General features: G+C 38.9%; 1 protein-coding gene across 2 annotated transcripts; it reads left to right on the forward strand.

Moving 5' to 3' along the window:
- Window positions 1-1,471: 1,471 nt before the first annotated feature.
- LOC133996055 (four and a half LIM domains protein 3-like) lies at window positions 1,472-27,497 on the forward strand. Of its 2 annotated transcripts, none has more exons than XM_062435597.1 (6): window positions 1,472-1,593; window positions 16,635-16,714; window positions 20,694-20,868; window positions 21,848-22,017; window positions 23,018-23,204; window positions 26,331-27,497. In XM_062435597.1, exons 2-6 carry the CDS (start codon window positions 16,652-16,654, stop codon window positions 26,480-26,482), a joined length of 747 nt encoding a protein of 248 aa, XP_062291581.1. In that variant the 5' UTR covers window positions 1,472-1,593; window positions 16,635-16,651; the 3' UTR covers window positions 26,483-27,497. The 2 variants fall into 2 exon arrangements, with proteins under 2 accessions (XP_062291581.1, XP_062291580.1); XM_062435596.1 differs by having other exon boundaries at window positions 16,635-16,807; window positions 26,331-27,496.
- Window positions 27,498-27,724: the final 227 nt, after the last annotated feature.

Below are 27,724 nucleotides of genomic sequence, written 5' to 3' on the forward strand. Positions count from 1 at the left end.
CAATAGTGAATTGAAATTAACTTTTTTTGTTGTGTTTTTAACAACTAAAACTTGGAAACACTACATTAGTGGCCATGAAAGCAAACCCTCATAATTAAAATTATGAGAAACGTTAATGTAATTATGAAATGTACAAAATGAAAATATGAGGAAATTATGAGACTCAGTAATAATTAAGTATTTAAGATGTTTTTCTTATAAAAATAATGTGATACCATAATTATGTGTAAATTTCCTGTAATTATGAGATGTTGAGTTATAAATAATCACCACATCATTTTCTTTCATTATGAAGTGTTTTTTCAAGTCATTTAATTATTAAAAACTGTCTTATAATGATGAGACACTTTCTCATAATATTAATAATTATGAAGTTTTAAGAATTTTGTCAAAGACTGATGATTAAAAATTTTATTTTTTCAGCCTTATAATTATATTTCCATGTCCATGTGCATCCACCCACAGATAAACCACTGTAACTAACATGTCTGAGCAGCAGATGGCAGCATATTATCATGAACATATGTAACTTTTTTTGACCTGTTGTGGGCAGCATCACCCTCACTCATGCTTCAGCAGGACAGTTTATTTTTCTATCAGCTCCTCCTGCATGAACTCCGAGACCCAGCAGTCCATCAACAGGTCTTGTAAATAAGCTTTAAAAAAAATGACACACGAAGTAAAACCCTTCATCACACACTGTATACACATGTAGTGTAACATCCTGACTTAATGGGTAGTGGCAGGATGGAGCCGCACATGAAGCCTCTAATCGGCCCCAGACCTCCTGCTCACCACTGTGGAAAATAGAGGTCAATGAGAGGGAAAATGATATCTTGCTGTCTTTGTGTGTGTGTGTGTGTGTGTGTGTGTGTGTGTGTGTTGACCCTGCAGTTTGCTCCTGACCACAGAAGATTTCATGCAAGCCAAGAAAACTCAAGAAGAAAGACAATACAGAGTGTAGAGAGCATCCTGAGAAATGGGAGATTTTCAGCCTTTTGTGCAGTGAAATTAAATATTTTATAAAGATGTACAGTTCCCAAATTACTTATTGTGATATCAAGTGATGGTAAAACTGCTGTACAGCACATTAAACCATGTGATTGTTATTTAGTGAAAACCACAACTTATATTTTAAGATTATTATAGTGATTTTCCATTTAGAGAGATAATAAAGTGGTTTTGCATCAGCAGCTGGAAGCAAGCGGATCCTCAAAAGTCTACTCTGTATTTAAAATATTCAATTACATCCAAGAAACACACACTTTCAGTCTACCTTCTTTAAGTTTGAACTCCTCTCAAGGTGAAAGAGAGGGAGGAGGGAGGGGAAAGGGCGAGAGAGAAAGAGAGAGAGAGAGAGAGAGAGGAGGAGAAGGAGGAGGGGAAGGAGGAGGGGAAGGGGCGGTGTTTGGATAGAAATGGTTTGGTTTTACGCACCAGACTCAGATGCTTCAGTCAGTGAAAACCCGTCAGTTTTCAGCCCCGTAGGAGTCCTGGGAGGATTTAATTATCTGTCATTGAATACAGCAGAGCGGCACAGGAGGACAAACTGCTCAGATCCTGCAGACACGAGAAGAAGAGGAGAGAAGAGAGGTACGTTTGATGTACTTTTACAGGTTTATATCATTTCCAAAAAAGTAGATGATGGGTACTACTTAAGCTCTGTGATGTGGGGAAAGGGCGGTGATAATTACATTTAAAGAGTGATACAATCAGTGTGCGTGGGTATAATCTTCTGAAGCCTCACCTGTCTCATTCTCACGTGGCGCAAAAGGAGCGAATTATTAAAGCACCAAATACATTTTTTAATATGTTTTTCTGCTTTTACGCAACACGTGGAGGCTTTAAAAATGAATGGCACCACTTTCTAATGAGGCACTAATTTAATTATCTTGTGTATAAGCTGTAACTTGTGACTTCATTAATGGCTAATAATAGACTTTAAGCTTTTACAGTAGTTATGAGCTATTAATGAGAACAAATGTTCGGGTCGCCAGGTTACGTTTGACCACTTTTTTCCTAGAAAGCAGCTGCAGAGACTCAGAAGTGAAATCCATTTATTAACGCCTCACTAACATTTACAACTGCACATTTGGTGCCATGTTGGAAAGCAAGAAGCTCAGGAACAATTATTAATTGAGCATGTAAAAGACAAACACCTGTCAATGGGGTTTTTCACAACTTGGCAACCCAAATGTGTTCTTTCTAATGGCTTATAATCAATCTTTAAGTTCAGTTCAGTTCAGATCTTAATTGTCCCACAAGGAGCAATCATTTTATAGCAAGGCAGCATAAAAACATAAAACCATGGAATACAAACACAATAAAAGCACACCTAGTCAATAAAAGACATTAAAATCAATCAGTAAATGATTTATTAACCATTAAGAAAGACAGTATATCTAATTTCTTTAGAAATTGGTGCCAAATCACCAAACTTGCATGCAAGAACAGCATATTTTAAGCTAAATGTTTGAGCCCACACATCCAGGGTGCTCAAAAAAGGATGCTCTTCCTATAGATTAAAGAAATAATGGATGTTTTTGGGGTGGGGGGTTAGGGGCTGAACAGGGTCAGTGTGTAACTGATACTGTGAATAAGTGCTGCTGCTCGGTTTTTGAAGTAGGATTTATGAGGAGAAGAACAAAGGAGACCTTTGAGGAAACAATCCTTGGCTTTAATGTTTTTTCAAAGTCTTGAATCGGCTCAGATGCGTGACAGAATAAAAGCTTCATATCTCGAGAATTTGGGGCTTAATGTGTCACACAAACGGTCATGCTAACAAGCCATTCAGTCTCATTGAGTTAGAGTGATGTCATGTCTCCTCCAGATTACAAATTTTCTTCTGGGGACTCAGCAAACCCCCCACGCCCCCCTCCCCCCCTCCCTCGGCACCACTCATAGTTTCCATCACCGCACACCATTCCCATACCAACATCACGTTCCAGTCCATTTGGGTGAAATTAATACATTCATTGAAACAATCCAGCTCTGGTTGCACCCCCCCTCTCTCTCTCCCTCCCTCCGTGAAGAAATGTGGGGGTGCATTATTTTTTGTTTCACACAGAAAGGAATTCCTGACTTTTGTCTTTTCTTAGAAAACAGAGGGCAGAAGAAAAAATGCATTTTTTTTTCTCTTCTTAGTGTTGGAACCGCACGATTTTGCCACGTTTTGACCACAGTCACATTCCTCTGAAATTCTTGCGTTGGGCGAAGGTTGGGCCTGTGTAAAAATCACTGGAGACGAGCCAGACATAAAGAAAAATAAGAGAGATGATTCTGCATTGCCAACTGACTGACTGATGGTTATAAAAATCAGACTGTCACGGATGTGAGTCAGTCTCGCTCATATCACTGTCTTTTCCATTTCCTGTTTCCTTTTCACAACCTGAGAAGAGCTTTATATAAAATAGTTCAACAATTTGGGAGATACATTCGCAATTCAATCGCTGTCTTGCCAAGAGTCAGATGAGAAGATTGATGCTAGTCTGGAAAGTTTAGGGTATCAGTCTTCTTATCTAGTGGCACCTTCAGATTGAGAGATTAAAGCAATGTTATAGGTTTATTGCAAGCCACATGGACGTTGATCTAATAAATTTGGGTATGACATCAAGTTTGATGTATGTAGACTGTACCATGATCACACCTACTGAATCGTAGGCTACAATGTAAATCAGTATACAAGAAAAAGTAATCAGCATGCGTCATCCATCTACGCTGCATGCTGTAGTGGTTAACAATGAAGCTAAGCAAGAAACTGAGCTACATGCTATGTCTTTCTTGGCACAGTCAGCTGGAGGACACGTAATTTGCCCATTGTACCTACATCATTGGGTTTCATGCTAGTGTTGCATCAATTAGTATGTCATTTCATGCTGCATTCCTATTGGTTAGTTAGTAGTTAGTATATGTTGGTCATAGCAACAGTCACATTGTGAAATGGTTTTCCTAAATTTCTGGCACTGTAGGATGTTTTCCCAGGCTATCTTAGGTTGCAAGACCGTGACAACTCGCCGTCTTTGAACCTCTCTCGCATTGCAACATACCACCACCAACCAAAGATATCACCACATTTCTTTCACATGGGTCATTGTTCCTCTGGGACAGCCCGTAAACGCAAAGGCTTTACTCATGGCAAGAGAACATTTCAATGAGATTCCCAAAATGTCGACCAAAAAAAAGTAAAGTTTCAGTCTTGTAATTGCTAGGTAGGATCAGCCGGAGGGACGAACTCTCATGAGTGCAGTTAAGGTCAGGGTTAACTCTCTTCTGAGAGTTTAACAAAACATCCTTCAGCCTGATCCAATCTAGCACTATCATTTCACTATTTTCTGTCCAAGCGATCATAGATGAGCCAACAGCCTCTTAGCTTAGCAACAGGGGGAAACAGCTACTTTATCCAAAAGGTAATACAATCTGCCTACCTGCATCCCTAAAACTCTCCAATTAACACATCATATCTTGTTGTTGTTGTTTTTTTTAACTGTACAAAAACTGAACAGTCCGCTGTCTTATGGGGAGTTCTGTGCCAGGCTAGTTCTTGGATGGGAGCGAGAAATAGTCACACAGTAATCCACTATAAAATGACACATTCGTTTTTACACTTCAGTGTTTGCATAGATTAAATAAACAAGATAACGTGTTTTATAGCCACTGATAGGCACATTTTTCCCTTTAAACAGAGCCTCCTGTTTCCAGTCTATGAGCTAAACTAAGGTAAATGGCTGCTGGTGCCAGCTTCATATTTTATGTAAAGATAAGAATAGTGGTATGAAATGATTCTCAAAAATGTCAAACTATTCCTTTATTGGGTCAGAGGAAAAATCTCAATTTTGTCTGGAACCAGTTACAGTTTGCATATCTTCAAATTTATATCTTTAATGACCCAAAACCTCAAAACCGTCCACATGTGCTTTCTGCAGGTGTAAAAGTTTAATATTAACCAGTAATTCTTTCCTTTTCTCGTTAATGATCTCATAACGTGTCGATCAAATGCCTCTGGCTGCAACTCTCAGCCTCTCTGAAGCTCTCCAGCACAAAGATGAAGCTCAGATTAAAAGACACACAAATGGAGCAGTAAACATGAAACAGAGACGGCAGGCCCAGTCTCTCAGAAAACAAACATTTGACACTATTAACGCTTGACTTTAACCACCTCACTTACACTCCAGTGCAAGCTGGCAGTTGATGGGAAAATGTGTTTACTTGTTGCCGTTGTTTAAGATCAGACGGACTGTTTGTTTGCATCAGCCGATGTTCCCCTGCTAGGACAATCCAAGTAAAACAGCTACTTTGCCAAAAGAAACTTCAATAAAGTCAGCAGACTATATGATCACACTTGATTATGATCTTTTTAATCCTTTTTTTTTTTTTTTCTTCAGTCACAGTAATATTTTGAAGTTTAAAAAATATTTTTCGGCAACAGCTCTGTCGTTTAAGTCAGTGGTTTCCAGGCTTTTATGCTTGTGGCTCTGAGTAATGTCTGTTTTTTATACTTAGACAGTGAAAGTGATTGAATAAACTCTACATAACTTACAATAACATCTGAATATTTAATTGCAGTTAATCTGCTTGTATAACCTAGAGAAGATGTTAGGAACATTTCTGTCTTGTGACCTCTTAAACCAAAGTTTACCTTCAGCCGCTCATCACCAGTTGGATGTATCCACCCGTTTTTATTGGTTTAATCAAGATTTCAGTCAGGTTAAGATTTGAAAGAGAAACTTAGAATCCAGCACACTGTCCATCACTTTAACTCACTTTATTAACGTGATGTTTCGATCTTTGGACCTTCATCAGGCAAAATGCACACAGACAAACAGCACCATACATACTGTATAAAAGCTATCTGCTCTCACCTTGGAAAAATCCCATCAACTGGCTGCTGCAAGTAAGCATCACATTTTAAGAGGTCACAAGCCAAAAAGGCTAGGAGCCGCTGCTTTAAGTCCCAAGCAAATACTTACAAGTTAATATTTAAAAGCTGTCTTCAATTATGTGTCTGAGATTCTTTGTTTTTTCTTTGAGGACAAACGTTTTTGGTCCCGTGCACCTGTCTCTAAGATCTCCTGGTGTGCTAAAACTTTTTCTTTTGAAAGAGTTGGAAAATCAGGTCACAATTTTAACCATTTATTACGACACAACACATTTTAGTTGGTTTGGTGTGGCTCTGCTCGAATGATGCTCTGGTATAAATCTGAGCGAGCTTGACGCAGACTGTCAAACACACCTGTCAGAGCCTGAGACACAACATTTAATGAATATAAACTTACAAGCTGAGTGCAAATATTGGAGAATGTAGATGGAGCAAAGATACAGACCTCAGAGCCAAATATTTATACTGTCCATTGACAGACATTGCTTCATGTATATTACAGTACATTATGTACATACATGATCTGAGGATGTATGGAACATGTGGTCATGAAATTACCATCCTTTTTTTTTTTAACTTGTAAGAAAAATCTTCAGGTGAAATCACCCAGTAAGATACAGTATATGGACACAGTAATTCACAAGAAAATAAACAAAGATTCGACTAGTTTGACTAAATAAACTTCTTTCCTTTTCTGGTCCTCTTTAAATATTACAGTATTTCGGACAGTACAGTATTTTGAGAAAAAATAGTCGTAATTCAAGGTTCATTTACAAGGTTTTTCCTCAGTTTTCAACCACATATTCTTAGAGGATAAATACTGACACCTGAAACATCTCCAGGACATTGACCCCCCCTTTATTTTATTTATTTAATCCTTTATTTAAACAGGTAGTCTCATTGAGATATAAATCTCTTTTTCAAAAGAGATCTGTGTGTACCAGAAGTTTTCATATACAGATGGATATACTTCCTCATCCATTGAGGAAGACTGTTAGCTGTGTTTGGAAGCTCTGGAAAAATATCTTAACCTTCGTAGCTGTTGGACCTTGAGTTAGGATGGATTATTTTGTCATAACCGAATACTGAATTAATATATATAAGAATTTTGATGTAATTTTACCCTCAGAATACCGATATCCCCCTTTTCCCTAGTCCTTATAGTTCTTTAGGACAGTTCCTTTGGACATTTCCTATAGAAAGTTATTTAAAAAGATATGGAGCTGTAAAATAAAACATTTTAGAACTCTGAAGAGGTAAAATTAAACAGTATTTAACACGAGATCTGAGAAAAGTTTAAATAATGAGCCTAAATTTGTGTAGCAAAATTTTGTTCTTTCCAACTTTAGTTACCCTCCCGCGGTCCCTCAGTGGGGGTCCCGACCCCCAGCTCGGAAATTGCTGAATGAGGTCACAAGGTGTCGAAGTCTGGGCACGGTGGTGACTTGTTTACCGGCCGGCTGAGAGCCGTTTAGACAGCAGCAGAGGTGAAGCTGCAGCTGCAGATCACATTGTTTCACAGAGTAAACAAATAGCCAGCTGGAGACTCATAAAACACAGCCAGACCCGTACTTTGTCTCTTAAAGTACTTTGTTCCCTAATTTTACAGGCTTAGTGTGGCAGGTTATGAGTCATTAATATCCAATGATACTGACCACGTTATGGTTTTAGTTGAATTAAGAGTGACTGCAGATGTGACTTTATGAGGATTTCACTCCAGGAACTGCAGCTATTTTTCATGTTTAAATAACAAAAACGATGATACACTGTTACAGATTCAGTCTCTCAAAATATCGTCAACGTTTAAAACGGCAGGGAGGAATTCATCTTGACGAGCTCTTTGATCAGAGACAACAAAATGTACAATGTACGTTCATTTAAGTTCATGTGCTTGCAGCGGAAATAGGCCTTGTGAGCCACAGGAAATCCTATAAAACAGAGCCAGACACCCACTCCGTCTTTATAAGCACTTTATTACCAAATGTTACGTTAATATGACAAGTTATGTGTCATTAATATCCAATTATACTGATCATTTTTAGCTCTGGAGGGAGCTGACTGTTTGAACAAATCATTTAATGACACAATCATACGTATAAAATAGACATATTGTTAAATACCACAGCTGAATCCTTCACACTGATGTGACTTTATGAGGATTTCACTGAAGAAACTGCAGCTGTTTTTATATTCAAATAGCCAGAAAGTTCTGCCAACTCTGTATCTCAAAATAACATCTGCACCGAAAAGCAGCAAGAACCAATTTATCTTGACGAGATCTTTAATCAGAGACAACAAACTGTACAAAGTGTGTTCATTTTGATTTGTGTGTGTGTGTGGGTGTATGTGTATGTGTGTGTGCAGTTGAAATTGGCCTTGTGATCTGCAGGAAGCTGCACCACATTGAGCGTCTTTGTACTGGGGATGAAAGGCAGCAGTCGCAGTCATCTGACGGCCATAAGAGACCAGCTTTGTGTTTTCTTCTGCAACTGTTTATAGCTGTGACCGAGGAGGGTGTCGCTTTCCCTCCGCTGCTGCAGGGCTCCTCTGTTGACTCTGTGCAGTATTGTGCCACTGTCAATATTCTCATTCACCTCCCCAAAACCAGGTTGTGTAACGCGGGAGTCAAACAATATGAGAACTGTTCTGAGCTTTGGAAATGCCGTTAAAGCACCTTAATCCATTTCAGGGGAAATAAACAGTAAAGTAGGGTGGTAATTAAAAATCAACTTTGTCACCGACTTTCCGGCTTTGGCTGAATGCAGTCACAGTCTTTGGGTTCTTTAGTGGGTGTTACAGTGAAGGAGAAAGCAGTGATTGTTAGTTCAAGCATTAGAAAAACTAAATGGCTGCAGCCACTAGCGGCCCTGTGAGGCTGTGTTTCTGTTGTGGTCACTTCAAATCCTCATAGAGTACGCCATAATTATGAGCAACCAAGCTGGAAAAAACTTTCAAGTTGGTTATATCTGAAATTTCTGATTGTGATCATCTCCCTCTTGGTGAAAGAAATGCAAAGGTGCAAACAAACTGTTCGCAAATTGGTTGAACATTGCTATCATCACCAATCCAATATTTACACTAACACAATCAATAATATAAGTACAAGGCAGCTCATTTAATAGTACCTATACATCTGTTTAGTTCAATAATCTCACCAAATACTACAAAATAAACTTATTCAGTCTAAATGATGTAGACAAGGAGTGAGATCAACATCCTGGGAAAATTCGTGCACACTCCTGAGTGTAAATTTTTCCATTTTGCCTTCTTGGTGACAAAGCGTGAATGCAACGTGAATCAAGTCCATTTTTATTTACGTAGCTACATATCAAAAATCACAAATTTGCCTCGAGGCCTCATAAACCCTACAACATCCTCTGTTCTTACACCTTTGATTTAAATAGGCAAATACTCCCTCTTTTTAAAAAGCACCTTTGATGGGAAAACTTCCCTGTCTCTCTTCCACAACAGACAGTAAAATTATAGTATGGAAAGAATTATGAATTGATATGAAGAATATGATCAGGAGGACAACATTTGGACTTGATGATGGTGCTATATGAAAAGTCACAGGATCACCAAAGTGACGCTCTGATAGTAGTTGAGATATTTAACTCAAAACCACAAATGTGAACCTCACGTGACGCTAGAGTGAAAAGTTGTGGAATGACCAAAATCATGGGTATATATCATCTGGGAAACATGGATGTCTGTACCAAATTTCATGGCAATTCATCTGATAGTTTTGAAGATATTTCAGTTTGAAGCAAAGTAGTGGACGAACCAAACAAAACCAATATTTCCATCCATAGATCCAAGCTGCAGGCTGAGTAGCCACAACCTCGCTTTGTCACTGACTTTCCTGTTTTAACTGGATACCCGACAGACTCTGTATTCTTTAGTTGGTTAAGCTTCGTCATGGATTAGAAAAAAAAAATATGAAAAAAGTCTTTCTTAAAACATACTAGAGGGTGTGTGCAGCTCAGATTCACGTGCCTTTTTAAGAGGGGGGAATTTAATAACGTCACCCCAAAAAAGGCGCTGAGGCTGCTTTATAAATCCATGAATTCATATTTACGGTTGTGACAGATTTAACACTTACCTACATATTTGTTCCACTGGTTTTTATTACGTGTGACAGCGGTTTTCATCATGGAATAATCTGGTTTGTAAACCACAGACACAAGTCTAAATTCTTTCAGGGAGGGAAAATAAACACTAACACCAGCAGAGCTCTCATGGCTCGTAGAGTTCCTGGCTTTGGTCGTAAGAAACTGTCAGGTTGTTGAAGGAGTGAAACAACAGCAGCGAGCCATGAAGGGACATGAGACAGGAGGACCGGTGGCTGATCCTGAGAGGCGGTTGCCATTTGGCTCAGGCTACAAAGCGCACTGAGCCAAGCGGCTTCAGTAAATCTCTCACTGGGACAGACAGTGTATCAGAGAAGGATTCAACATGTCTACTCATCAAGGTGAATTGTGGGCTTAAATTGTTTCAGCAGACGTGCTACTAGAGAGAGTACTTAGACAGGATGGATGACTGTTTGGTTTAATGTCTTGTGGTGAGGAGGAGAACAGGGGAGACAAGTATTCCTGGGTGCGGTCCAAGAGGACACCTGTAGAGTGAAGTGAACGCCTCTGGATCCTGAACAAGGTGCTGCGTGAGTCACTGTTTCAGACATTAGTGTCAGACTGTCTGGAGGGTGAGGAGATCCCTATTTGACATTTATTACCATTGTGAACAAGGCAGCTACTCAATTAAAGTGACGCAGAACGTATTACTCATATATATTATTCATTAAAGTAGTTACATAACTTTGCTGATTACTTAATGTTGCTTTCCTTTCATTACTCAGCCCAACTTGGGTCAAAGGTGCTGTTTAAACTTACATTTAACTGATTGTTTCGGCCATTAGTGAACACAACACTGACATATCATCACTTTTTCAGGTTGATATGTTGAACTTGTTGAACCAGTTGTTTATTTACACATCCAGCAGTTACGGAGCAACATTATTATTTATTTGGTGTTGTGTTTCTGTCCATCTGGTCCAATTTTCACTCTCCTTCAGCTCTGGTTTTGCTCTTTTTCAGTGAAATATTTGACTCTTAGCTGCTATATGCCCCATTATATTCACCAGCTAGTTTATAACTCTGTGTTTGCTGTGAACAGGTAGTGTGCAGAGGGGTTTTTAGAGCTTTTTATCAGAAGAAAATGATACTATGAATGTGGTGAGAGGGAGCCAAAACAGTACAAGTTGCAGCCAGACAGCTAAATAATGAGCTTCAGAGCCGCTGATAATGCTCTGAAGGTTCATCACTGCGAGTGACGCCTCTGACGTTACACGCTGTCATTATAAAAAATAATGATTATGGCTGCTTTAAACAACCTCAGAGCTCCCACACTCACATGTTTTATCTTCTCTGTTTAACAGTGTGGAAAACAACATTAGACATTGTGGTTTAAAAAGCAGCCAGCGTACATTTTGGACATATTTACTGACCATCAGCATCTATCGTCTGAAATCAGATACTAAGCACTACATACCCAATATGTGTACTATAGTCCAACATACTTTTGTGTGAATAAACAGTAGTATGTCTCCTTTCAGGAGCTCTGAGCCTCTTTGCCAGTTGAAGATGCATAACTATGGTAACCTGTGTCAGCCATAAAGTCTGAACTAATTAAAGAAATATATTACTCGTAGCAAAGTGAAACCTTAAACTTACACTTAAATTGAAGCGTTATTGACCTTACACCAGAGCTGCCTTGGTTTCGGTCCGCCATTGTCTGTTTAGTTGTTGTTGGCATCACTACCACATTGCATTGTGAGATATTTATTAACAGGGTAGTTGTCCAGTGCTTGCATACTGTAACATTACCTTGTGCAATTCATGTTCTATTTGTTTCAGACTCAGGTTTTGGACATAGCCTACTAAAAATCTCGTCATGTTGTTTTATCGTACTTTATGGCAGCTTTTTTTGTATGGAATTTCGGATGCAGCTTTGTGCCCCATTTAATGCTGTCCTCTCTGTGAAGCTGTTCAAACACACCCTCCAACTCTGAACTAAACCAACAGACACATGAATGTGCAGTGGCTAATGTCAGCAAACCAGCTTTTCACATGCAAATACAAACTTTACCTGAAGTCACATTTCTCCTCTTTTGGTGGCAGCTCAACTTCTACCAACACCTCAATCCCTCATGTCAAGCTAGCAAGCACTGGAGCTGTATGATGATCTAAACATTTTTTAAATAACTTATTACAAAGTTTTCATTAGTTATCGAGTGTTCATTAGTTGATCAAAGCTGCACTTATCAATGTTTTATATCAACCGTGGATCTAATGACCACATTTAATCAGAAGCATGCAGTTTGCAGTGAATCTACAGAGCCTTTTTGCCTCTTCAAGCTCATAGTTTTTGTTTAACGGCTTGCAACTTTGTCACTTTGAATCAATCTCGCTGCTCTTGTCAATGTCATTTCCAGCTGCACATAGCTATTGGCAGGAAAATATTTATGATAAATCCACATGTACATGCCATGACTCTCCTGTTTTATTCCATTGGGGGAATTTTTGAAGGCACATTTAAAGTTGAATAGTGGACAGTATTCAGGGTTTATTTAGGACACACCCTGGGTACCATAGCTGTCTATTGTATAGCTGACCCGTATTTGATCGTCCTGTAGGAATCATAAAATACTTGTTTTTTACTTTCAATGATTTTAATTCGATGCTGTTGCGTTTTGGCGCCAGTCCCATAAGAATCCCCTGTTGGATGCCGAAAGGAGAACTTGATGAAAGACAACAGCTGGAGACCACAGAATGTGTTTGCAGATGTTGTGGCTCAGGAAAAGAAACATAAAGCTGAAAACTGAGAGGACTATGTCCGGAAGGAAAACCATTGTTCTATCATTGCATTCATCGTAGACATGGATGGACGAGAATAGAAACCCAACCTCTTTAGACACTTTCAGAGGGAAGTTGGGCTGATTTCCCAATCCAGACAGCAATCTGACACAAAACAGACATAGGATGTGATGTTTTGTCTCAGTTTGGTTTTCCTCCATGTTTTGTTGACCTAGCTTGATGCCCTTTAAGAGGAAGCAGTGTTATCTGCAGGGAGGGATGCATGAGGGATGTCCTCAGTGCTGTGCTAACATGGCACTATAGGAGAAAGTCTCGGAGCGAGGCGTGGAAGAGCAGGAGTTTCTGGTTCTGGCATCAGCGTAACAAATGACTGAGAGCAGACTGTGTTTATCTTTTTTATGTTTATCTGAAATTGCTGCATCATTGGTTATAAGAAACACAATGTTTGATAGCAGTCAGACGTGAGGAATGTAAACTGCACTTTCAAGACGACTTCTTCGTGGACCAGATGCAAATACTTGGAGGTTACAGAGCATGAAGTACGGTACCTGTAAAAGTCAGCTTTGTGGAGCGTGAATAGCTCATCGTGAGTGATCTTTAATTCTTGCCAGCTTCATAACAAACCACAAAAATGTTTTGTTTTTTCAAAGAGAAAACAAGCGGCCTTGGTTTGCAATGAGCTCTGGGTCCTCTCATCGCTTTGACTGAACTGGTGACGTCTTCCTCCGCTGGGGTTAGGAGGGGGGGTCTCAGCTCATTCCTTGATCCCTCAGGGAGATTTCAAAGCCTCATAGTTCCTCAGCTGCACTTTGTTGAACCCACCTCCTCTTTTCTGACATTATAGAAACATGTCAAAGCCTTTCTGTGCCCAAAATAGGGGGGGAATTATTAGCAATAACCGCTCCCAAGTAAAATATTAAAGTGTCTGCGTCGTTAAATGCAATGTTCCAGACATTATGATCCTGAACATAAACATATCCAAAAGTCTGGAGACCTTTCTGTGGTCATGCTTTATCCGTAATCTTCATCCACACTGTATATATCTTGCTGAGCCCTACTTGCTCTGTCTTAACTGTTCCAGAGGAGGGTATTTTAATTTGGCCTCCCACACTTCATTTCCTCACTCATTTCCCTTTTCTTCTGCTGTACATGTATCCGACCTCGGGTCACATACTCTTGTAATGCTTCACTGTGTAGAGCAATAGCGGTGGGATGTTATTGTCTGAATAGCCATGCCTTAATTCAACCAGTCCTTCCTCTGCTCCACCAGGTGTCAATTGAGTCATTTGTTTGGATTATAAGCATCATACAATAGGCTACTTCTCAAGATGCTTAGAGCTACAATGGATTTAAACAGATGTATCATTTACAGGGCTATCCTCTCGAGGGGAATTGTGACGTTTTGAAGAGGCCGTTGCATTGACCGACTATTTTTAATTTCAAAGATAAGTGGGGATTTTTGGCACAGAAGAGATCAAAACTCCAGAAACACTTGTAGTATAAAAAACAACTTTATTATAAGAGCAATGAGCCTCAGTCTGCAGCCTTCATCAGTGTCAGCGTGCAACACAACCTTTCATTAAATCAAAAGAGGCCAAGATACCCATGTTAAAATGTAGTTTAGGCATAAAAGTTTGATTTCAACATCTCTACAGTGACTCTATTGCAGTGTGAAGCAGGATATAACTACACACTGAGATAGATTCCCTGAAATGCAGTTGAAATAGCAGTTATATATGTAAAACAAAACTTTACAAATGTAGCCCTTTTTTAATTAGATACATCAACATTGTCTTGCTTGGCTTGTAAGTTACTTTGATAAAAGCATCTGCCAAATTACAAGATGTAAATCAACATTGTTTGACTTACAAATTATGGTAAAACTGTGCTTGCTGAGTATTTTTAATTTTGGATCATATTAATGCATGGATTTGCCTTAAAAGAAGTAGGTTGTATGACGTGTTGTCGGACCTGGGCGGAAGTCAGATGTGTTTAAAGTTGTTCCCAACTGCCACACTCCAAAGGTGGAGAGAAAAGACGGCAATCCTAGAGGGAGGGAGATGCAATATTGTTAAATTATTGTTTCTCCTGGGAGGCGCTCAGAGTGTTGAATTATGGAGCAATAATGTAAAGAATGAAAAAAGAGAGCTTGACCATGGCTACTTTCTTAAATCTGCACAACGGGTCGGTCACACCTTAAGTGAGTGTGAATGTTGGATTTTCAGTTTTGGAAAGTTACAGAAATGGTTGGACGATGGTGGAAAGGGTTCATGACACTATTCGACTATAAATATAAATGTTTTAACTGTCTAATGAGCTTTTTCTGAGGGAGAATACAGCAGCCTTTATTCTGTTTTTCTGTTTTCAAACAACAAAATTTAATTAGTTTTAATTCTGTGCTTATTAAATTTTGCCTGCTGAGGTGCGGCTCTCGCATACCATCCTGTCTGGTCAAAACATAAAAACACATCACCAAAAAATCATACTTTTTTCATCACATTAATTCTAATTCTGCATTGATTTAGACACGTCTATAAAAAGTGTTCAAATTAGATTTCTTTAAGTCAGGCGCTTGTCATGCACTTTAAATGCTATTATCCTTTTTTTTTGTTTACTCTGCAAATTGTCAGATCATTAATAAGCTAAAACTTTAATAATTGCATGGCTTCATTAGTGTCAGTTGTTCTGGTGCTGGCACTGTGGGACTGTGGTGTAGCGTTTACACCAACAACACAAGAAAGATATTTTTTAAAAAGTCCCAAAATGAGGCAATTGAGATTTTGATCAGCATCCACTTAAACATTTTTTATGGGTAATCAGGGTTCAGTTTGAAATAGTTAAAGTCTTTGAAGGCAAAACTGTTGAAATCTTGATTTATCCCAAAGGATGTCGTATTTGTTTGTTGTTAAGAATACGTTTTTTTTCTCAGAAACAAAAGTAGCAGTCTTAAAAAGTGATATATTAAAATGACTGTGGGAGACGCCAGCCTGATTTTTTGGCCCAGATATGTTCCCTGTCCCTATGAAATGTGAACAGCTGGTGATGTTTTTGTTAGAAGACAGTACATTAACGAGATCACAATGATTAGTTTGGACAAAGGGAGATAAAGTTGCAGCAAATAATACATCTTGATGACATTACAAGTTCAGGTCTTTGTTATTGTGTTTCTGACAACAAGAGAAAGTCATGTGCACCCATGTGGCTTATTGAGCATGTTGTGGACAAAAGGAATAAACTAGATAAATGAGTGGTATTGCCCTTTTAAACTCAAGCCAAACACAGATGAAAAAGCCCTCGAGAGAGTCTTTTGAAATAGAGAACGCCGTTTCGGCTCAGCTCCCAACAATTAATATTGTTTGGTTGTTCTCTCTTGATGCCAAACTGCTGCAGGGGGTTTCGTACAAGAATAAGAAGGGTGGGGTTGGAGCAGAGACTGACGTTAAAATATGCTTTGACTTGTTAGAGAGTAATGATGAAACAGGAAAAATCAATAAGCAGTTATATCATCACAGCACTGATTTATTATGAATCAGCCGTAACTCTGAATAAAAGTGTTAATTCAGCCCTTTCTTTACTTGCAGTGACTGAAACTCTATTCAAGATGTGGAACTTAAAAAAAAAAAAATTTAAACAATATTTAACCATTAGCTGCTTTATGAGTCAGTCAGTCAACCAACTCCATTCCTTTTGTGTTAAAAGTTAATCTAAATCTCCTGCTGATTTTTTATTTCCCCAGCTGAGTATTCAAAAAACTGTCTGCCTCCTGCCCTCTTCCTGCTTTCTCTCTCTGTCGTACTTATCTCCCTCCTCCTCCTCCTCCTCCTTCCTGCGCTGTCTTCTCACCGATAGTGAATGCTAAACTGCGCCTGTGAATTCTCTGTTTGCAGGAGGTCAGCCAGACATCATGAGTGACCGATTCGACTGCAAGAACTGCGACGAGTCCCTCTACGGACGCAAGTACATCCAGGTGGAGGACAACCCTCACTGCATCCCCTGCTACGACCGCTTGTATGCCAATACGTGCCAGCAATGTAAAGAAGTTATAGGACACAATGCCAAGGTTAGATCAAAATGCTAAAAATAAATGCTTCTACAGAGCAGCTGACATTCCTGAAAAACATAACTATACTTGCAGAATACTAAATAATCTGAAATCCATTTAACCTTTACATACTGTACAGGGTTACATTTGAACCATTTTAACATTTGGGAGCTGTATAAACTCCATATACACATTTCCTCTAGGTGGACTTTTCCTTATGTGACCCCGAATAGACAAAAATGGAGATAAAATGCATAATTATTTCTTATTTTTGTGCAGCTGATACACATTTTGTACATGCAAATGTCCACATTTTACCTGTGTTTATTACTAAATCCAAAAATCACCATTCAAACATGTTGTTATATTTATCATATTGGAAAAAGTTTTACTAGACCATAAAATAGTGATTGTGAATGTCGTGAGTGTAATGACTGATGAGGGAGTTTATGAATGTGAATTGGTGTAGAGACTAATAATGAGTCAGCATATGAACAGTATGTGAGGGTTAAGTTGCCTTTAAAGGACCAGTGTGTAAGATTTATGAGGAATTACTGGCAGAGATGGAAATACAATATTCATACATATGTAATAATTAGTGTATAATCACCTGAATATAAGAAACATGTTTTCACTACCTTAAAATGAGCCCTTTATATCTACAGAGGGAGCGGGCCCTCTTCCATTGAGGCCGCCATGTTTCTACAGTAGCCCAGAATAGACAAACCAAACACTGACTCTAGAGAGAGCTAGATACGTTGCATATTTTCCAAGTTTCGCAACCATCATAGGTTCTCCTACACACCTGGCAAGGTGCCAGGATTTCAATTTTGGATGGGCCAAAGTAGTTTTGGCTGGGCCTTTTAATTATAGAGGTTAACACTCTTTGCCTTCCTTTGACGGTTTCCAGCTGGTAGTCTTGTTAAAACTGTAATGACTGATATACTGTGGAGGGCGACTAGAGCGTCTTTTAAAATCTTTTTCTAAAATGTTTGCATTGCAGAGATACTGTAGCTTATTATTTACATTAGTGACATTTTGTATTTATTACAAGAAGCATGTGCAGGTATATTGCTAAAATCACAGCATCCCATAGAGACAGAGATACTTTGTATTAAGTGACAGGCGAAGCTGTAGGCAGCTGGCCCTGCATTTCAAAAACACACACAAAGCAAAACTAAAGCAGCTATTTAATTGAAATATATGCAGTGTTTGTAGATTTAAAACACAGAATAGCTAGCCTACATTCATGCTAATTGTAAAAATGAGCCTGAATGGGAAATTAATGCACATCTGTGCTTGTAATTTTCTCGGCTGTATTTACAAACTGTTGTTGCCATATTAGCTGTGAAAAGTCCCTGTTATGTGGAGTTTGTTACACATTTATGCTATTTCTACTGTAGACGTAATGTCGACACTTTGCATTCATGAATTGCATCTTAGCATAAACATTATATCGGGTGTCAGGATATCCTATAAACTAACTTTTCCCTCTCTGGTAGACATAGGATGCTAAAATAATCCTTAAACATGCTCAAATCTAATGTTTTTAGCTAGCTGCAGGTGTTTTGTTAGCATTTCAGTCCTTTCCTTGCACATACTAATGACGTCACATGTTTTCCCCTCCAGTGGTTTTCACAGAATGACACATGGAGCTCTATCTCCATATCATGTTTATTTTTTACTGTGGGTATCTTTAGACCAATACTGACATTTTAATTCTATTTAAGGAAATAGCATCTTGTTTGGATTATTTTGCCAGAATATTATTTGTATAAGTTGATTGCAGAGAGATAGAGAGACAGAGATTGACTGTTGGGTGAGCTGGATTGACTTTTAACAAGAGAGAGAGTGACGCAACAGAAACGATCCAAGGCGACAGAGACAATCAAGTCAGGGCAGGAATTATCAGCTCTGCCTTTCTTCTTACCTACATTGTTTTCTTGTCTCAATAGGAAATGCATTTGCAGCTCTAAAATTATTATAAACCACTTATACACCCATTTTACACATCTGGAAACTGATGTTACGATAATAGTAGCCTGATAAATGTTGTCTTACGCTTTTGTTAGAAACGGAAGTGTTTTTTTTTGTCTATATTATGTATTTAAATGTTAACAGTAGTACCTAAAAATAAAAGTTAAGAAAATATACGCATTCCCAGTCATTCAGGGTGGGTCAGTTGTACAAGTAGGTGGACCCAGGTTTGTTAGGCCCACCTACAACGCTGCGCCTGCTACACATTTAATGGAAGGGTGACGTAAATGCCTTTAAATCCTACACACTGGTCGTTTAAGGCCTTAGATAGTATAAAATAAAAACCCTGTCCTCAAAAGAAACACGCACAGACGCCACAGGGCCATCAGCATCCTGTGAATTATTGACTCCCTGTGAGGGACCGGCAGTAAATTACACTGCTGCTGCTTGCTTTGGCCCTCCCTCCCTCCTCGAGCACAAGACGTAACAGCATTCATCCCTCATCCGTCTCTGTCCCTGTCCTTTAGTTGTTTCTGTTTCTGTGAAACCCAACGCCTTAAAAATAAGTTTTTCACCCACCATTGAATGAGACCATTTGTCACAGAGCTAGTTTGAACTGCAGATGAACTGGAACATAAGCAGCTGTTAAAGAGAAAAGAAAAATCGTCTTAAAGTGGGTTATTCTTATTTTTAGGAAAATATTGAAGAAAAAAAAAAAAAAAAGGGAATGCACAAAGATATTTCTCATGTTTTGCTCCTTTGATAAAGTAGAAAAGTTGGGGAATTGTGTGTTTAGGCTCCCATGTCGGCAAACATCCAAAGCACTGAAGTGCCCCAGTACAGGAAACTGACTCCTGTGGGTGACCGTGACATCTGACCTCCAAGCTGATGGCAGCTGGAAAAGGAGGCTCTCCCTTTAAAGAATAATAACATATCAAGCTTTTATTCAGTCACAGTTCAGGGCTAATTGTTTGAGCTTCACTTTATGGAGAATAATATGTCATGGCTGAGGATATGTAGATCTCCTTGATGATATTTTCAGACATTTACTGCATGAATTAATCCTCACACAACACAACTGATTTAATTAGATACACCTCACTTAATACGGCTTTCTGTTAATGTGTGTTTTAATCAATTTATTTTTAAATTATTTTGTTCATTTCCTGATGCTTTCCAAAAGTAGTCCATTTTTAAACTTTCCCTTTCTGTTGTATGTTTAATTAAACCACTATAACAATAAATCAGCTTCAATGTTTCTCTGGAAAAGCTTTAAACTATAAACTGACTGTAAAAAAGATTCCAAATAACCAAAAAATACGTAATTTCTCTGTTTATCACGAAGGACTGTGTACACTCTGCTGGGTGCCGGCACACTAATATTAGTTAGGTGATTAATCAACAACTATTTTTATAATTGATTTATTGTTTAAAATGATATAGGTTCACAATTATTCAAGTGAATACCTTCCAAAGAATCAGTCTTTTTCTCTTTGTGTTCCCTTTTGAGCTGCGGTGGATGTATAGTAACAGAAAGAGGGAATTTACTACTAAAATGGTCTAACTTTGAACAATACCCACTTGATATAAAGAATGAATTTTGATGGCTGAAGCTTCATATTAGCTTCGGATATACTTTTAAATACATTTTTGCACAGAAGGACGACTGTGAACTGTGTCACCCATGACATTTATAGCAACCATTGTAATAAATTGAATTTTTGAGGGGTTTTCGATTAAGATAATTGTTAGTTGCACACTTTTAAATTTATTTTATTGTAGTACATCTTCTACCTTGATGCAATCTAATAAACATTAACCGTTGGTTTTGGTTAGTTTGTATCCTCAAATTCAACAAAAGAACAGAATTTGATCAATGTCTTTATGAAACATGTTTGATCTGACTCTTCCTCTCCTCTTCGTCCAGGAGCTTTTTTACGAGGACAGACACTACCACGAGCACTGCTTCCGCTGTTTCCGCTGCGAGCGCTCTCTGGCAGACGAACCCTTCACCAACCAGGACGAAGGGCTGGTGTGCAGCGACTGCTACTGCAATGAATTTTCTTCTAAGTGTGTGGCCTGCGACAAGATAGTTATGCCAGGTAGAGACAATAAACACATGCTGGAACACTTTTACTTTTTCCCCCCACCATATCCAAGTTCTCGGAAACAGGGCTTTGAGTCAGGCAGCACTGCTCAGATACCAGAAAGTTCACACCCTGTCTTTGCAGGGATAAAGAGGCTAATGAGTTTTTGTTATCCAGGGTGTGACAGCTTAGATGTGACAGAATGATTGTTTCCTTGCTCTGCTGAAAATATCTCCCAGCAGGGCTTTCAGCTTCAAGTCCTGTGACGACACGACTGCAGCGTTGGTGTCGGATGACTGAAAATTACCCAGTCCTGTTGGGAGTGTGGGCCATTATAACTAAACAGCTTTTTTCTGAACCGAGCAGTCATTTTCTTCAGTTTCTGTTCGGTCTGGAATGCCTGTAAAAGTTGCTGCCCCCCCCCTCCACTCTCTCTCTTCTAAAGAGTGCAGCCAAGTTCAAGTTCAAAACACCGTCATGCCTTTGAGCTGCATTTAAGGTCCCAAAAGTCGTAAAGAGACCCCAGTGATTAAGGGATCTGACGTCCAATTTCATTTGCATGACTGGCTTCCAATTTTCATAAACATCTTCAGTGAAGCGTGTATTTCTTAGCACAGATATGAAATGGTTAAATCTGTAAGATAAATAAAAAAAGCCTTGTGCAGCCATGAATGCCAGAGAGAGCACTGCTTTGTTACAGCTTGTCAGATTGCTTTGATGCAGGATAAGCTGAGGTAATTGTACGTTGCAGGACGGCTGTGTAGGAACAGGTTTAGCCATCATGCTGAATCATCATTTTTGGTCCTCTCTGTGTACACGTGAATGCTATCGGATTTCACAGCAACTTACACAGACACATAGAGATAAAAGGAATGACTGAAGTGACGCAGAACTTGAAAATGTCAAGGACGACGTCAACAAACAGTCATAAACCAACCTCATCGTCTGCCTCTCTTAAAAACTCTTTAAACGTTTATTTGTCTTTCTCTGACAGGATCGAGGATGTTGGAGTACGGCGGCTCCACGTGGCACGAGGACTGTTTCATGTGTCACGGCTGCGAGAAGCCGATCGGTGCTGAGGCTTTCATCCCAGACAAAAACAACTACTACTGTGTGCCATGCTACGAGGGCAGGGTTGCTCCTCAGTGCAGCCACTGCAAAAAGGTAAACCAGGCAGCGGACGTTGACTGTGAATGCACATCACGTGTTTTACAATACAGGGCTGCAGCTAATAGTTATTTCCTTCGGTTATTAATCTATTAATTGTATTAAATGTATTATTGACCCTCCCAGAGCACAAGGTGACACCAACCAACAGTTTAAAACCAAAGATAACCAATTTACAGCAAAATAAAAACAGAGAAAAGCAGCAAATCTTCACATTTAAGAAGCTGGAAGCAGAGACTGGTTGGTGTTTTTGCTTGATAAGTGACAATTTTATGAGCTATTCAAATAGTTGGTGATTCATTTTCAATTGACTCACTGACTAAGTTAATGATTAGTTAAAGGTAGGGGCATATAATACACATTATATGCCCCTATCCTCTTTTATTTGAACATATGCAGATACAGAAAGCATAAAAAAACAGTGAAAGAAATGTTCCATAAAGTGGATCCTTGATAGATATATTTTTCTAACATAGATTTATTAAAAAATAAATATATTTATATCAGTATAGTCAAAATAAAGGAAATTAAAACAAACAGAGCAAAACTTTACAAGTCAGCTAATGATGATTATGAAAAAAAATTGCAACATTTATTGATAAGACATAAAATACATTACATTTTTTTCTTTTAAAACTTTTGAAGGTGTCCCCTGACATATTGTGGTATATCTCTGGTCATGCCATGACACTGAGTGCATGAAATTTAGCAGTTGTCTTAAACATCCGTTTGTCAAACCATAGGATAAACTTTAGATAAAATCTACAGGAAGAAGAACCAAGTAGTAAGGATTAACTTTAACATCTTACAGACACATAAACATAGAAGAGGGCTTCCTACAGAAACTCAATCTTTATAAACAGAAACCTTAAAGAAAAAAGACATTAGAAACAGCAGCACTAGCTACTTGGTACCCAAAATATTACCAATATAACAAAAGTAAGATGTTAAGATGTCACAATATGTGCTGACTCATGTTTGTGTTTGTGTCCTGCAGGCTCTGACTAAAGGTGGGGTGACCTACAAGGACGAGGTGTGGCACAAGGAGTGTTTTCTCTGCACGGGCTGCAAAATTCCGCTGGCCGGCCAACCTTTCACCTCGGAGGGCGGATGCCCGTACTGCGTCAAGTGCTTCAGCAGCCTCTATGCGAAAAAATGTGCCGGCTGTAACACGGCCATCACAGGTAAGAGAACTACACAGGACTTCTTTTACCTACACTAATGCTGAAATGATGTGATGTAGTAGATGTAGATGTGAGTAAGAGTAGTAGATGTGATGGACATTTCTGTAAGGATAGACTCACAAACCTCTTTAATACACTTTCAATCAGTGGGCAATCATTTTCACACTCCAGTTAGGAGTTTCAGTTTGACTACTTGTTATATATACTAGTATCACACACATCTCTCACAGGTCAAGACAATGAACAGATTAATCATACTACTCAAAGCACAGATTAAGAAGTCCCAGAGACAGAGGGTGTCACCTGTTTTTTTTTATCTTGACACAATTTCAACAGAAGGGAGTCTAATCTAAGAATTACATTACAACACCGACCTTTCACCTAATTTCAACTACAGCTTAAGGTTTGTGTATTTTGTCATGACAGTAGACCCAAGTGCAGGGGCTGAGCGAGGCTGAAGAAACACATTTATTAAAGGCTCATGCTTGGGAAAACGAGCAGATCAAACTGAACAAATCAAAGGATCCAACAAAGACTGAAATGAAAAACGAGGTCTAAAAATATAAACTGAACTAATGAGTGAATGAGGAACAGATGACAAGGCAGGGGAGCAGTCAGGGAGTCGATTGGCTGGGGAAGACAGTGGGAGCAAGGGCAGGGCTGACGAGGCGGATACAGGTCAGGTGTGGAAGGATGTGTGGTGGCAAAGGCAGAGCTGAGGATACGGGAAGGAGGAGGGGAAAACACAAGAAAAACAGAAAACCAAAACCCCAGTAAACAATCCTCTTCCAAGTAAACTGACACACACAAAACCATAGCAGAACACACATGAAACGTAACCCATATACACAAACTCTTCAACCTCCCCCGTCTGCAACAAACCAAACCAAAAAACCCCAAAACTCAAAAAGTCCAAGAATCCCAAAACACAAAAAGTCCAAAAACACAGAAACCATGACAACTAATCCCCAACAGTTTGTCTGTGGGCATTGTTAGTCTATGACATATAAAACAGTGTAAATGAAATATCCCCGATTCAACTCTGGTGGGAGAGTTTTGGTTTGGTCGGTTGTCCTATTTTCTCCTCGTGATTCATGTCTTTGTCGACTATCAATGAAAGGTAAAATGTCAAGTGTGTTATGGGGGAAAAAAAGGTGTAGGCGGCAAGGTAAGGTAAGGTAAGGTGAGGTGAGGTCTCAAATCTTGGCTCTGTTCCTCTCTCCATTGACGTGTTTGCTCTCACCATGCTTCTTGGTTAGTTTGCTGTGGTACATTTTATTCCCAACCTGCATCGCTAAAAGCCCCTATGTGTCAATGAATGTTATCTGCACACTGACACTGACGTGAATAACCCGAAGGGAATCATGTGGGCACTTGGAAAAAAATGGCAGCTCTTCAGAGGATTTATTTTTCTTATTGTCAACAACTCTCATGTGCAGAGCCAAACCAACAAGTACTGTGTGTGTATCCACAGCCTGATTTATCTTATTCCCCTGCGCCGTAGACGTCCATTGTTGTCCAGAAACTATTTAAAATGCGTCAGTAAGCCACAGTGCTGCACAGGATGACATGTTCCATCATCACGGAGAGTTTTGGGGCATGTTAGTTCAGTCAGACTGGGCTCCAAAGATTAATAACAGGGACTGTGTTTTGAGTCTCTGGAGAGTAGTTCAGTGTAAAGCAGACGCCACTACGCATGCGTCGGTACACAGTTCTGTTTACAGTCTTTCACTAGCCGGTTGTGCAACGTATCACAACCTCTTGACTTCATACTAAAGATATTTACAATGAGGACAAGAGAAGTGAATAAATGGAGAAGATTAGATTAGATTAATTAAAGAATTAAAATCTCAAAAATCGTAGCCTAGAGACATTTGGCAGTAATGGAAAAACAAACAGGCTACACCTTTTCACCAGGATTTTATTACTTTTCAACAAACACTGATGATACTATAATCACATAAATAATCTACACACTGTGGCTTTAAAGTTGAGCTGCAATTTGACTTCTCCTCACTTTTTGTGTGAGATTGGATTAGATATAGTGGAAGAAAATGACCTGACTATCACTGCAGCTGGTATTCATGTGACCTCAGCACTTCATACGTTACTGTAATGCAAATCACAAGAAGTACTTAACATACAGAAGGATGGAGTATCATCAGTATTATATCAATCAATCAATCAATCAATCAAATTATACCACTGAAACTGTTAGGAACAAAAAGCCACACCCTCTGGAGAAAACTAATGTTATGGCAGCAGAAAGATACATACAATGGAATTGCAGAAAAAAACCTTTAGCTTCAGCCAGTTGAAACTTAAGGTTCTTCTCAACATGTGTTTTCAATTACAAAAAAATAACTTATAAGGCTTGTCCGTGGGCCAGGCACTGAATGACTATTTGTGAATTGTATCCTTTTATACCCATCCGAGTTTCATCTAAGGTGGAGCTTATTTTCCCTAACCCTGGCCCTTCTCCCACATATGACGTCAACTATAGCCTTGAGTCATGGATATATTACTAGAGCTCTAATACATCCATGGCTTGAGTGTGCTTCCAAAAATGAGGTGTTAATTTCCATGATGTCCTGACAGTAATGCAATTCTGTGACACCATCATGTTGTGTTGTTGGGTATTTTTAGTATGATAGTGAAATAATAATTATGCAGATACCTGGTTCATTCCCACAGTCAATGATTATATAACTTGATCAATACTATACTCATAATATCTGAACAGATGAAAAACAATTACCACACAATTTTGACCAAATTGGTACCGAAGTCAAAACAGAAATGAATTATAATTTTAGTTCAAGTGATCATAAAGGAAATTAAAGAAAAGAAAATGCATCAATATAGACACAATGAAGTCCACTATCATCTTCATCTCACTTCTTTCTTTCATTGGCAAAAAAAACCTTTAAATGCTTTTGACCACAGGTATGAACCAGAGTGCCAGCAGGTTCACAGAGCAGCCAGAGCTTTGCCAACTGCTGATGTTATCTTTAAATAATTCATGTTATTTCCTGAATGTGGTAAAGCTGTTACTACACTCTATTTTCCATCCTCGGGAAAACATTCCTTCAACAGTTGCTCATGTGTTGTTTGTGTATCTCGCAGGTTTTGGAGATGGAAAGTATGTTTCTTTCGAGGACCGGCAGTGGCACCAGCCATGCTTCAAGTGCTCACGCTGCTCCGTGTCGCTGGTGGGCTCCGGCTTCTTCCCCGACCGCGACCAGATCCTGTGTACAGACTGCAACAACGATGACTGACCGGCACTAACTTACACCTGAAACACCTGCACCCGACGCAGCAGAAACCAAAAGCTGCTGACACCAGCAGACAAACTTCTAAACCTCAGCTGTGCACGTGACCACTGCGATGTACTAACTCACTCTCATCAGTGTAAAGCTGATACAAAGCTCAGTATTTACAAAATCCTTATCAGCCTTCCGCACATTGAAATGTATGTATAAATTCTGCAGAAATGTCCTGTGATATTTGTATGACTTCTTTATTTTCTAATGTTTTTGCACATCATATAATTAATAAAATAAACAAAAGATGTTTGTAGACATTTAAATTAAGCTGCTTTGTTTATTTGTCAGGATGATAATCCACCATTAATGACACTTTTTTTCCCAAAACTTTTTGCTATTTGAATGTTTTGACTTTTGCTTGTCAAATGTATTTCTACTTTGGAGCTTAAACTTCACATATTCCACTAACCGCCTTTCTATTAAATAAAGAGCTGTCCTAGAAATCACACTTTGTCCTGTATGTTACCTTCTTTATAGAGAGGGAACTTTTCTTTTTAGGTACAATATAAAATATAGAAAGATAAAGCTTGGAGCAGTCATGCAGAGAAATTTCAATACAGGCGACATGACCTGAAATATGTCAAAGAAAGGCTTTTTGATTGTGGCAGCCTGTTGCCTTTGTCCTGTGTATTGTGTGTATTATGTGTACTGGTGTGTATTGTGTGTACTGGTGTGTGCTGTTTGTGGCTTGCAGGTCCTCGGCTGGGTGGAGGTGAGGTGCCATTGAGCTAACTGGGAACACCTGGCCAATGTTCCCAAGTTACTTAAGTACTACCTGTCCAGATACCAGTGTGTCAGTCCTTTATCAAGTCTGGGATGTTATTTTGCAATTATTTGCGTTGCTTCTTTTTGTTTTTAACACTAACAACACGCACTTCATATCAGCCACTGCATTCACACACTATCATACACCACTGATGCTGACTTTCACACCTCATTGCAGTAATTATTGTTATTTCCTTTAATAAATTTCAGTTTGTTCTTGCTAAGTGAATCTCTTCTCTTTTGTTGTGGCTGGTTATAAAATTGATGAATAATGTATTTTCCTATATGAACAAAAGATGACCATGCATTCTTTATTTACTGTAAATGTAAATAGCTTATTAGCACAAAGTTGGAGAAGAATACAACTAAGACAGCTTTACAGTAAGAAGGAGGATTAAGTGTTTGTTCTATGTTTAAAACCACAATCCT

The sequence above is a fragment of the Scomber scombrus genome, chromosome 16 (genome assembly GCF_963691925.1).
Source record: "Scomber scombrus chromosome 16, fScoSco1.1, whole genome shotgun sequence".
Classification (NCBI taxonomy): Eukaryota; Metazoa; Chordata; class Actinopteri; order Scombriformes; family Scombridae; genus Scomber; species Scomber scombrus.